Below are 12,959 nucleotides of genomic sequence, written 5' to 3' on the forward strand. Positions count from 1 at the left end.
TGGCCCAAAATATGTATCCTTCCTCCATGATTCTAAGTTGTGCAGAGTGACCTCTGAGAGTGTAAGGGCAATACTTTCTAGAGGCCCTTACTATCCTTTTCTGGGCGGGGGGGGGGTGCGGGAGTTAGCTGCCTGGGACTCTAATTATTTTTCAGCTTTGATTGCCAAACCAGTAAGAGAGCAAGAGTAAGTTCTTTTTACAACAAGCAAACAAACTTGTTAATACTTACTGAAAAACTGAAGGGCAAACAGACATTAGGGCAGCTCACATGATCAGTCCTTGGGTCAGAGAAGCATCCTACCCATGTTCTGGAACTGTGCACGCTCACACTTACTGATGACGTGTCAGTAAAAAACAAGGTTTGGACGGGGAGTGATGATCTGCTAAGCGATATCTGGGCAGAAGAGCTTCATCCTAACCAGCAGCTGTAACGTAAAGGTAAAGTTGTGCCGTCAAGTTAGTGTTGACTCCTGGCGACCACAGAGCCATGTGGTTTTCTTTGGTAGAATCCAGGAGAGGTTTACCATTGCCATCTCCCACGCAGGATGAGATGATGCCTTTCAGCAACTTCCTCTATCGTTGCTGCCCAATATAGGTGTTTCCCATAGTCTGGGAAACATTCCAGCAGGGATTCAGACCAGCAACTTTATGCTCACTAGGCAAGTTATTTCCCCACTGCGCCATTAGGTGGCAACCAGCAGCTGTACCCAGCTCTTTAATAAGGTGGTGGTGGGGGGATCTTCCTCCTCAGCTACTGCTTCCCAGACAATCACTCCCCACACACTTGCTTTTTACTCACACACGACTGCTCAACGGGAGTGTACACAGCTCCCAAACTTGTGTAGGATGCATCTCCTACCCAAGTACTACCGATGGTGTGAAGTGCCCTATGATCTTACTAATCAATAAGCTGCATCACTGCTAATAATAACTTATAGTCAAATCTTAGTTGTGTGGAGACTGTCAAACTCCCTGTGATTGACTGCATAACCCTCTAGCTGTCAAGGCACATGTTTCTTGGCTGCTCAGTATCCCTATGCATGATCTACTTCCGTCCACATTGGTCATGCTGCTTGATTCAGCAGTCACATGCGTATTGTTTTGTTCCACCAGGATCCATGAAACTACAGCCCTGGATCCCCTGGTTAGGGATGTGCGAACCAGTTCTAATTCGAACCAGTTCTAATTCGAACGGGGTGGTTCGATGGTTTGAATTCAAACCAAACCAGCCATCAGTTTCAAGCTGCAGGTTCAAATTCGAACCAAACTGGGGGTGGTTCGATTTGAACCAGTTCAAACCAGTTTGAACTGGTTTGAAACTCCAAAAGTGGGTGGGGTGGTAGCTGGCACCCATGGGTACCTAGCCTCCAAACTCCAAAGCAATCGGACACTCATACGATTTTTTAATGAATTTTTGGATTTTATTATTTTTTTTTCTCATAGGGTACAAAAGAGTGGTTGAAAAGATGAGGTCTGGTTTGAAACTCCAAATGTGGGTGGGGTGGTAGCTGGCACCCATGGGTACCTAGCTTCCAAACCCCAAAGCAATCGGACACTCATACGATTTTTTAATGAATTTTTGAATTTTATTATTATTTTTTCTCATAGGGTACAAAAGAGTGGGTGAAAAGATGAGGTCGCTCCTTCTACAAACAGCTGCCTCTATTGCAGGGCTGCTCTATTTTGGCCCTCCTCCAGGTGTTGGCCTACAACTCCCATAATCCCTGGCTATTGACCACTGTGTCTGGGGATTATGGGAGTTGTAGTCCAAAACAACTGGGGGCCTAAGTTGAGCAGGACTGCTCTATTGGCATATCTGTGTTTTCTCTCTAGACAACATGTGGCGGGGCTTGGGTCTTTCCTCTTCTCCAACTGCAAGCAGTTGAAGAGAGGGGAAAAGAAAAAAAGAGAGAGAACAAAAGCAGTCTTTTGTTCGGAGAAACTTTTTGCAGCAAGAACAGTGTTATCTTTTGGCTTGATTACAACGGGATAGTAGCAGCAAGAATTTAGACTGATTGCAACACAAGGGCAGCAGGCAGCTGTTTTGAGCTTGGAAACAGAACACAGAGACAACATGATTTTAGCAAAAGACAATCATTCTTTTCCTCTTTAATACTTTCTTCAGTTCCCTTGTTCTCCATAGCATGTTTTTTATTTATTTATTTTTGCATTTTTATACCACCTTTCGTTAAAATATAGCCCCAAGGCGGTTTACAAAAGTTAAAAACATACAATAAAAACAACATGCTAAGAGTATAACAACATATAAAAACAAGCATAAAACAATACAACAAATAAAAACACCCAGAAGCAGCAGTAAAAACGATTATGTAAAAGCCTGGGTAAAAAGCCAAGTCTTTACAAGCTTTCTAAAAGACATGATGGCGTCCGAGGAATGAATGGCCACTGGGAGAGCATTCCAGAGTCTAGGAGCAGCAACAGAGAAGGCCCTGTCCCGAGTGCACGACAGCCGGGCCTCTCTCATTGTCGGCACCCGGAGCAGGGCCCCCTCAGATGTCCTCGTCAAGCGGGCAGCAACCCTTGGGAGGAGGCGGTCCCTCAAATACCGTTTAGGGCTTTAAAGGTCAAAACCAGCACCTTGAATTGGACCCGGAAACGAACCGGTAGCCAGTGCAGCTCTTTCAAAATGGGGGTGATATGTTCCCAACGGGCAGCTCTGGATAAAACCCTCACTGCCGCGTTTTGCACTAGCTGCAGTTTCCGGATATTCTTCAAGGGCAGCCCCACGTAGAGCGCGTTACAGTAATCCAGCCGTGACATGACTAAGGCGTGGGTAACCATGGCCAGATCTGCCTTCTCGAGAAAGGGACACAGCTGGTGCACCAGCCGAAGCCGTGCAAAGGCACCCCTGGCCACCGCCTCCACCTGAGCTTCCAAAAGCAGAGCCGGGTCCAGTAGTACCCCCAAGCTGCGTACTTGCTCCTTCAAGGGGAGTGCAACCCCATCCAGAACCGGTAAAATCTCCTCATCCCGATTGGCTCTCCTACTGACCAACAGTACCTCCGTCTTATCCGGATTCAATTTCAGTTTGTTAGCCCACATCCAACCCATCACGGCCTCCAGCCCCCGGTTCAGGACATCCACCGCCTCCCTAGGATCAGATGACAAGGAGAGATAGAGCTGAGTGTCATCCGCATATTGCTGACAACTCAGTCCAAATCCCCGGATGACCTCTCCCAGCAGCTTCATGTAGATGTTAAACAGCATTGGGGACAAGACCGAACCCTGCGGGACCCCACGGGCCAATGGCCACGGGGCCGAGCAGTAGTCCCCCAGCACCACCTTCTGGACCCTCCCCTCAAGAAAGGACCGGAACCACTGCAACGCAGTGCCTCCGATTCCCATACTCAAGAGGCGGCCCAGAAGGATACCATGGTCGATGGTATCGAACGCCGCCGAGAGGTCCAGCAGAACCAACAGGGACGCACTCCCCCTGTCTAGTTCCCGGTGTAGGTCATCCACTAGAGCGACCAAGGCAGTCTCAGTCCCATACCCGGGGCGGAAGCCAGATTGAAAAGGGTCCAGATAATCCGTATCATCCAAGACCCTCTGCAGCGGGGACGCCACCACACGCTCTATCACCTTGCCCAAAAAGGGAAGGTTAGACACAGTTCTATAGTTGTCCAGGCTGGAGGGATCAAGGGAGGGCTTTTTTAATAGAGGTCTTACCACCGCCTCCTTAAGGCACGATGGCATCCTGCCCTCCCTTAATGAAGCATTAACGATCACCTCCAGCCATCTGCCTGTCCCCTCCCTGGCAGCTTTTATTAGCCATGAAGGGCAAGGGTCAAGAGCGCACGAAGTCGCCCGCACACTGCCCAGGATCTTGTCCACATCCTCAGGCCGCACCAACCGAAAAGAATCCAACACAACGGGACCAGATGGTACCAGAGGCACGTCTGCCGGAACTTGTTGGAATGGAGAAGCTGCTTGGAGCATGATGGTAATATATATGGTGGGGGGTTTCTTTGGTAGGCCTGTGCATATTGGTGTTATTAAAATTTACCGGTATATGTATAAATAAAAGCAATTGCAAAAGGATGTTACTGAGCTCATGATATGGCCAACTTCCATATAGAGGCGTTTTTAAAACTTTCATTCTGAGGGCGCCTCCCCCTCCCGTGAGAATCATCCAATTTTTCAACACGCATTCTAAAGGTACTTGCTATTTCTACTCCCCATAACCCCCCTCTATTTTGCCCCTTCGCAGGCTTGCCCCTACTGGGCTCTAGTTTTTTTCCCCTGCGCGGGCTTGCCCCTACATGGGCTGTCGTCCCTGCTCGGACGTTAAGTTTTGCCCCTTCTCGGGCAGCCCCTGCTCGGACTGTAAGTTTGCCCCTTCTCGGGCTGTAATTTCCCCTCACCCCTGCTCGGACTGGGTACTCACCAAAAGACGTCTCTGGATTTCACTCTCTCACTCACTCTCTCCGTTCACACTTTCATTCACTCTTGCCTCGATTCCCAGATGTGGTGCGTTGTAACGACTGGCGTGTCCTGGGCTAAGAGAATCCTCCACAGACAAAACGCTGTGAGGTGCGCTGGATCTCATTGTCCCGTGACGGGTCAGACTGTCCACCCAAGTCACATCCGACTCTCACGGCACCAAAGTGATGTGAATTCGGTTCGTCCCTGGGTCCGCCTTTTAGCCAATCAAACAGACTCAGTGGGAATATTTTTGAGGCTTTTATTGCACTGCAGTTGCAACAGGTAATCAGTGGGCTTTACGCTCTCAAACTGATTACCAATTGGTTATAGGTGCATCTTACATTTATACAGACAATCTGAATGATGCTGACACCCTAGACATAGTATACGTGGCAACAAAATGGTGGACTAAGTATCTAGTACGAATGCGAATAATTCATTGTTCATCTGGTGATTACTCCTTATTTAGTTACATCCTGTTTTCTTAATTGTCAGCAAAGAACAGTGAGAATCCTGTGAGAACCAAGTTTCCTTAGATACAATTTAGTGGAGAGAGATAATGACGTTGATCATGAGAGGCCGTGATGGCCCTGTGCTGGGCTGGGGTTACTTTAAGTCAGATTGAGGTTTTCTAAGTAAAATGGAGTTACTTTGGTTTTCTAAAACACATCACTTTCAGGCTGCTGGCAACCATTTTAATGATAGACACCAAGGGAAGGAGCAATCCAGGCTCTAGGATTTGTCAATGCACAGTGCTGCTCATTCATTCATTCATTCATTCAAAGTTTATTACGGTCTATGACCAGCACAACAAGGGGGGGGGGAAATACAATTAAAATATAAATAATTTTAAAAAACAACAAAAAACAAGTCAACAGTCTAACCCATCAACAATATTATAACTGAAAGGTTATAGAGCAGCACTAGGACTGTTAATTAAAAACTGGCGCACTCTTCGAGCTGCACAAAAGCCCGCCACTTTCCGAGTAATGGCAGGTATGCTGTCCTCAAGCAGGAAAGCCACTTGTTGGCTAGGCGAATTTCCTGGGAAATGAGCCAACAGTGGAGATATTAGTTCTAAATGTAAGTCCCTATAAAAGGAGCAATAAAGCAAAACATATTCAATTGTTTCAACTTCCCCATCACCACAGGGGCATAGATGCTCCACATAAGGAGGCCCACTGTAGCGACCTTCAAGGACAGCAGAGGGAAGGCATCTACATCTGGCCTGTGTAAAAGCCAACCTATATCTGGGGATGTCTAATAGTTGCAGATAAGATAAAGGAGCAACAAGGTACCTTGTGGTATCGTTACAGTAGAAACCTAGAGACTTAGATAAATCTTCCTGCCGCTCCGTGTCTAATATTTTCTGTTTCACCAAGGCATGGGCTTGTGATACTTCCATTTTGAGCAGGGTAAGCGGAAGCAACCCCAGTGTTGCCAGTTTAGTAAGTATTCTGTGTTCCCAGGAGGCATGAAATGAATCTTGTGATGTGAGAAATACTAAACTACCATGGGAGTGATGGATTTTAATCCAGTAAAAAACCGTAAGTATCCAATATCTAGTCTCCACCTTCACTAGACCCATCTCCAGTCTCAATCTCAAAATAATAATAATAATAATAATAATAATAATAATAATAAATTAATAATCTGGCATCAGAGACACAACGGGGGGTCGAAAGTACAGCTCTAAGAAATTTAGATTGAATTCTTTCCACCTGCTGAAAACTAGATAAAGGCCCTAGCTGTGCACCATATGTAAGCTGAGCAAGAGATTTGGCAAGAAAAGGTTTGATAGCAGAGGGTATAAAATGCCCCCCCCCTTACTCCAAAAAAACCTTAGAATAGCGGATGCACTCCTTTGAGCATTCTGGGACACATAGGTAGCATGTGGCTTCCTAGAGCCCGAGGCATGGAAGAGGACCCCCAAATAATTGAAGGTAGAAACTTGCTGAATAGGGTAGTCATCAATTTTCCAATTGTGATGTTTAGGTTTTTTTACCGAGGGCCATGATCTTTGTTTTAGCACAATTAATTTCAAGACGATTTCCTTTACAATAGGAGGCCAATACCCCCAGGGCACGTCTAAGACCCACAGGTGTTTTTGCCAGGATAAGAGTATCATCAGCATACAACAATGAGTTAATGTGCTTCTCTGCTAACTTTGGCAGGTGAAAATTCAGATCTGCCAAATGAGTAACCAAATCATTAATATAAAAATTAAAAAGAAGTGGAGCCAGTATACAACCCTGGCGTACCCCTTTCTGATTGGGGATTGCAGAGGACAAATGGCCCCAGGGAGAGCCGCGCACCTTCATGATGCACCCAGTGTGTCCCATGGGAAGCTGTGTTAGGGGAGATCTTGTTTAAGGTGGCCTCTGTGTCATCTCCAGGGATTTTGGGTGCCTCTTTGTTATCTCCTGGTATTAGGGATGCACCACCTTTCTGAGTTCCATGCATTACCTGGTTGAGCAAAGCCTCCTTAGTCATTAATGGTGCTTTTGCTGAGGTCTGCTGTGAGAAGGATATGCGTTTCCTCAGTCGTGTTTTTGGGATAGGCCACAAAGGAGCAATTGACCAATCAACCTTTAAATATCCAAGGGTGCTCACCGATATTCTAGTCCTTCGACTTACCCCTCAGCCTGCACTGTTACTGCTATTGTGACCAGCCTAACTCTAACTAAAATGCCTAAGTACAGAACGGAGTAGGCGGGGAAAAAACCCAACCTTGGCCAATACGTTGAGAGAGAAAAATTCCTACTCAGCCCCCACGGGCGACCAGTCATTAGACCCGCTCTGCATCAGGGAAGGGAGGGAGGGGATCGCCAAAGCGAAACTGATCGCTTGGGGCGTGGATCCGCGTTAAGGGGCCAATCGGCCCGCTTCTTGGGCCTCGTGCGGAGCAGGGGCTGGGACAAACTTCCTCCCCTCCGCACGAGGACAAGGGGAGGGGGAAACTGGAGGCTGGGGAAGCCAGGCCTGGTCTCCAGGAATCCCACAATGCAGCACCACACGAGCAGCACTGTGCATTGAGAAACCCTAGAGGCTGGGTTGCTCCTTCCCTTCACGTCTATCATTAAAATGGTTGCCAGCAACCTGAAGGAAGTTTCCAGCAGCCCAGCTGCCCACATGACCAGATGGTGAGGGAGGAGGGTGCATGTTCACCCTCCTACCTCACCTGAACTACCTGTTCAAGGAGTCCCCGGATAGGTATCGATCCCCCCGCTCCAATCAGCAGCTCTGCCCAGGTAGGTCAGCACTAGGCCTGCCAGAGCTGGGTGTGAGAACAACCTCATAGTTTCTCAAGTGAAATAGATACCATGGTACTTATTTTATGCTGGAAGTTAAAGGACTTTGCTCTGTCTCTTTGTCTCAGACAGTGGAGTAGTAAGTCAGAGGGCTAGAGGGTCAAGACATTGGTCATCACTTCTCCACTGCTCTGATGCTATCCCTTTGATATGTAGATTGCTACTTAGGGACTAACTTCCTACTTCCTCTCTCTCTCTTCCCTACCTGGCCTCCTACCTTGCAACATGGCAAGCCTCTCTCCCTGCACCTTATGTGCAGAGAAGATGCAGAATCCATCTGCATCCAGCTAGATAGATAGATTAGAGATCCTAACTCCTCACTTTCCTATCTAGAATGGAGTTCCTTAATAAATGCCTTTTATATTGATTTGAAACTATGAATTGGCTCCAAGTTACTTTACTCTCAGCATACACGCATGCCTAACTAAACTACCGCTGTGTTGTGCCTCTGTGCACTCTGCTATAATGAGAAAGGGATTCTCTCACCACAGAGAATTTCCAACCTTTTACATATACAAGTTAGAGTTTGACATTATTCTGCATGTAATATAGTTTGATATCTTTATGCACGAAATAAATTCTGCAAAAGAGTGTTATATTTTCTGCATGAAATATATTCAAATTCATTCAAATCCCAGGAGATAACAAAGAGGCACCCCAAATCCCTGGAGATGACACAGAGGCCACCTTAAACAAGATTTCCCCTAACACAGCTTCCCATGGGACACACTGGGTGCATCATGAAGTGAAGACCTCTGCTCGCCACAAACTGAACATCTTGCTGACTGATGATGTCTACTTGCTTCAGCAGTTCCATTATGAAGCTAGTCTGAACAAATGGCAAACGCGCCCATCCCAAAAACACGAGTGAGGAAACGTATATCCCTCTCACAGCAGACCTCAGAGAAGGCACCATTAATGACTAAGGAGGCTCTGCTCAACCAGGTAATGCATGGAACTCAGGAAAGTGGCGCATCCCTAATCCCAGGAGATAACAAAGAGGCACCCCAAATCCCAGGAGATGACACAGAGGTGTGCTTAAACAAAATCTCCCCAAATAAAACGTCTCATGAGACAAACTGGGAGCATCATAAAGTGAAGTCCACTGCTCTCCACAGGCTGAACATCTTGCCGACTGATGATGTCTACTTGCTTCAAGGGGAGAATTATAAGGCTGGACTCAACAAGCGGCAATCACCCCTTATCCCAAACACACCAATACGGAACGGGATATTCCACTCAGAGAAGACATCAGATAAGGCACCATTAATGACTAAAGAGACACTGCTCAACCAGCTAATGCTTCAAACTCAAGAAGGAAGCGCACCCAAAATGCCAGGAGAAAACAAAGAGGCACCCCAAATCCCTGGAGACGTCACAGAGGCTTCCTTAAACAAAATCTCCCGTCACATCACATTTTCCCATGGGACACACAGGGAGCATCATGAAGTGAAGACCACTGCTCACCACAAGCTGAACATCTTGCCGACTGATTATGACTACTTGCTTCAGGTGCAGAATTATGAAGCTGATCTGAACAAGCTGCAATCACCCCCTATCCCAATCCAACGAGTGTGGAGCCACATATCCCACGTGATCCGTATGCTCAACGTGGATTGCACAGAATCAAAGGTCCAGCTGGCCTGTGCTAAGATTATCTCCAGACTATGTCCCCTCATGAAACTCTTCAGTGAGAGAGAATATGTCAAGGAGACTTCCACCCTGTGGAAGACATACTGCTGGCCTTTAATGAATGTTGCCAACCTGGCCCCAGGAAGTCCAAGAAAACTGGAGAAACCTGAGGTAAGGGGCAAACCTTGTGAAGCCTGAGGAGTTGTTAAGCCTACTAATGGGTTGTCAGGAGCTTGGGCAACAATCAGCTGACCTGGATGTGGCTCCAAAGCTGCTCACTGGGTGTGAACAGTGGGAGGTAATGGGAATTCACTTGGCACTGGCTTCTTGAAAGCATAGAGTCAACCCATTAAACATTTGGGTATGTTGTTTATGCTTTCTTTTAAAATTGCAATAAATGCTGTTCTGATTTAGATCCTGCCTTTAAAAAGTGGTTCAGTAACCATTTCAGACAATTTGAATTGTTTTTGAATCGATTTAAATTTATTTCATGCAAAAAATGTCAAACTCTTGTGCAGAAGATATCTCTTGCAGAATAATATCAAACTCTAACTTGTATCTGTAAAATACGTACCATGATATCCATTTCACTTGAGAAACAATGAGGTCGTTCTCACGACCAGCTCTAGCCATGCTAGTGCAGCCCTACCGGGTCACAGCTGCTCATGAGAACTGCTGGGATCAGCCCCAATCCCGGCACTCCTCGACCGGGTGGTCCAGGTGAGGTAGGAGGGTGAACATGCACCCTCCTCCCTCACCATCTGGTCATGTGGGCAGCTGGGCTGCAGGCAGCTCCTTTCAGGCTGCTGGCAACCATTTTAATGATAGACGCCAAGGGAAGGAGCAATCCAGCCCCTAAGGTTTTTCAATGCACAGTGCTGCTCGTGTGGTGCTGCATTGTGGGATTCCTGGAGGCCAGGCTTGGCTTGGCTTGCCCAGCCTCCAGATTGCTGCACTGCTCATCGCAGGGGCGATCATATGGGCGAGAAGATTACTGGCGAGGCTAGGAAGGAATGGAGGTTATGCGGGGAAAGGTAGGTGTGATCCCCCCGCCCTCCCCAGCCCCTGCCCCAGTGGTTGTGTGAATGACTCTAAGATATTTTTAAAAGAATTATTGTTTAATTCTGTTAATGGTTTTTACAAACAAAATACATGGAACAGGATTAAAAGAACAGGAAAATAAATTATTAACCATATGACTAAATAGGTTCTTTTGAACCACATTATGGCGCAGTGGTAAAACTGCCGCCCTGTAACCAGAAGGTTACAAGTTCGATCCTGACCAGGGGCTCAAGGTTGACTCAGCCTTCCATCCTTCCAAGGTTCGTAAAATGAGTACCCAGAATGTTGGGGGGCAATATGCTAAATCATTGTAAACCGCTTAGAGAGCTTCAGCTATAGAGCGGTATATAAATGTAAGTGCTATTGCTATTGCTATTATTTAGCCACTTCTTCTGCACTAAGAGCCTTTTGTTGAAATAAGAGCCTCCCCAACTCTGGAAACTGATATAATGTCACTGAGGACATATTTCATCACCCAGGCTTTTAATGAGATTTATAGCTTTAATATTTTTATTGTGGGATTTTCAATGATTTTTATGTTAATGATTTTAATGTTTAAATGATGTTCATCTTCATCGGAACATCTTGCTGACTGATGATGACTACTTGCTTCAGGGGGATCTTTATGAAACTGTTTGGAAAAAGCGGCGATCGCCCTTCATCCCAATGAAACTAATGAGGAACCGCTTATCCCACGCAATCCGTATTCTCAAAGTAGACTGCACAGAGTTCAAGGTCCAGCTGGCCTGTGCTAATCTTCTCTCCAGAATAGAACTCCTAATGAAACTCTTCAGTGGGAGTGAAAACATCAAGGAGACTCCCACGCTGTGGAAGTCATCCTGCTGTCCTATGAAGAATGTAGCCAACCTGGCCACAAGAAGTCCAAGAAAACTGGCGAAACCTGAGGTAAGGGGCAAACCTTGTCAAGCCAGAGGGGTTGCCAAGCCTACTACTGGGCAGCTGGGCTGCTGGCAGCTCCCTTCAGGCTGTTGGGAACCATTTTAATGATAGAGGCCAAGGGAAGGTGCAATCCAGCCTTTAGGGTTTCTCAATGCACAGTGCTGCTCGTGTGGTGCTGCATTGTGGGATTCCTGGAGGCCAGGCTTGGCTTCCCCAGCCTCTAGATTGCTGCGCTGCTCATCCCAGTGGCGATCATGTGGGCGGGGAGATGAATGCCAAGGTTGGAAGGGAATGGAAGTTATGTGGTGAAAGGTAGGTGTGATCCTGCCTCTCCCTCTGCAGCCCCTGCCCCAGTTGTTGATTGAATGACCCTTCTGTTAATCATTTTTACAAACAAAATACATGGAACAGTATTAAAAGAACAGAAAAATTAAACATTAACCATACAGTTCAATAGGTTTTTTAAACACATTATTTAGCCACTTTTTTTGAACTAAGTGCCTTTATAAAAAAATAAGAGCCTCCCCATCTCTGGAAACTTTGAAAATTCACAGAAGACATATTTATCCACCCCGGCTTTTAATTAGATTTAAGGTTAATATTTTTAACTTGAGATTTTAAATGATTTTAATGTTAATCATTTTAAAGTTTAAATGATTTTAATTGTTTTATTGATTTAATTTCTAAATGACTTTATTTGTAAACCACCCAGATTCCCAAGTTTGGGTCAATATCAAAATATGTTAAATAAATAAATAATCTATTTACCACTTTTTGTGGCAAGGGATTTTGCTCCAGTTGAAGGCAACCAAGAATGTTTATATTTGGGTTCAGTTTTTCAGAACAAAATTCTGAACCAGTTTTTCAGTTCAGGTTCAGTTTTGGTTTGACTCCTTACTGGAAAATTGCTGAAAGTGGTTGGTGGGCCACTCGGCTGTGTCTGGTATGTGCAAATTGGCTCATGTGATCGGCATCTGTGGTTATGGCCTGCGGCCAAGGGCAACAGCATGTTAAGAAGCAAGAAATCAAAGGCAAGGAGAAGCAGAGTCAGGCTGATCTGGGTTGAAAGTAGCAAAGTAAAGTGGAAAGGGGTTTTTGCACATAGTAGAAAGCTGATAATATGGCTTCAAAGAAAACTGAAGGTGGAATGAAAGAATCCACATTGCCTGTGCGCTCTCACACGCTCATTCACTCTCACACTCACACACACCTCCCTTGAATGGGGACGATTTTTTCACCTTCAACTATAAACACCTGCAAAACCTATTTGACCAAAGAAGACACTGTGCTATAAAAATGACTTTGCACAGCATGAACGACAATGGCTCAATCATACCACTTTCAGCTCTCTGGAATCAGAAAAAAAATCTAACATTCTATCTTTATCCTAGATTGTAGAATTTTGCAAATGTTCAGTATTTGCTTTTGAACTTTGGTTTGAGAGCTATTTTAAGAAGGAATGTAAATCTTTAGCCTTTTTCTTGTATACTTGTTTTTACAACATAGAAACACAGAAAGTAATGGATGATGAACAGGAACAAATTAAAACTAAACAGCAGCAACAGGAAATTAGCAGAAACAGAGGAAGCTCAGGTGCAGCTTACAAA

The 12,959-nt window shown here is 45.7% G+C and overlaps 1 protein-coding gene across 4 annotated transcripts in view; it reads left to right on the top strand.

The window, feature by feature from the left end:
* The first annotated feature begins 139 nt into the window (after window positions 1–139).
* LOC128332138 (uncharacterized) overlaps window positions 140–12,959 on the top strand; it is a 28,474-nt gene continuing 15,654 nt past the window's right edge. The window contains exons 1-4 of one of the 4 annotated variants that reach the window (XM_053266503.1): window positions 140–3,965; window positions 5,917–5,994; window positions 8,567–9,561; window positions 11,068–11,358. In XM_053266503.1, coding sequence (XP_053122478.1) covers window positions 8,596–9,561; window positions 11,068–11,358 — 1,257 coding nt within the window. In that variant the 5' untranslated portion in view covers window positions 140–3,965; window positions 5,917–5,994; window positions 8,567–8,595. Of the gene's footprint in view, window positions 9,562–11,067; window positions 11,359–12,959 lie in introns of all 4 variants that reach the window. The other 3 variants (XM_053266505.1, XM_053266502.1, XM_053266506.1) reach the window with 3 other exon arrangements.

This window comes from Hemicordylus capensis, chromosome 6 (genome assembly GCF_027244095.1).
Source record: "Hemicordylus capensis ecotype Gifberg chromosome 6, rHemCap1.1.pri, whole genome shotgun sequence".
Classification (NCBI taxonomy): domain Eukaryota; kingdom Metazoa; phylum Chordata; class Lepidosauria; order Squamata; family Cordylidae; genus Hemicordylus; species Hemicordylus capensis.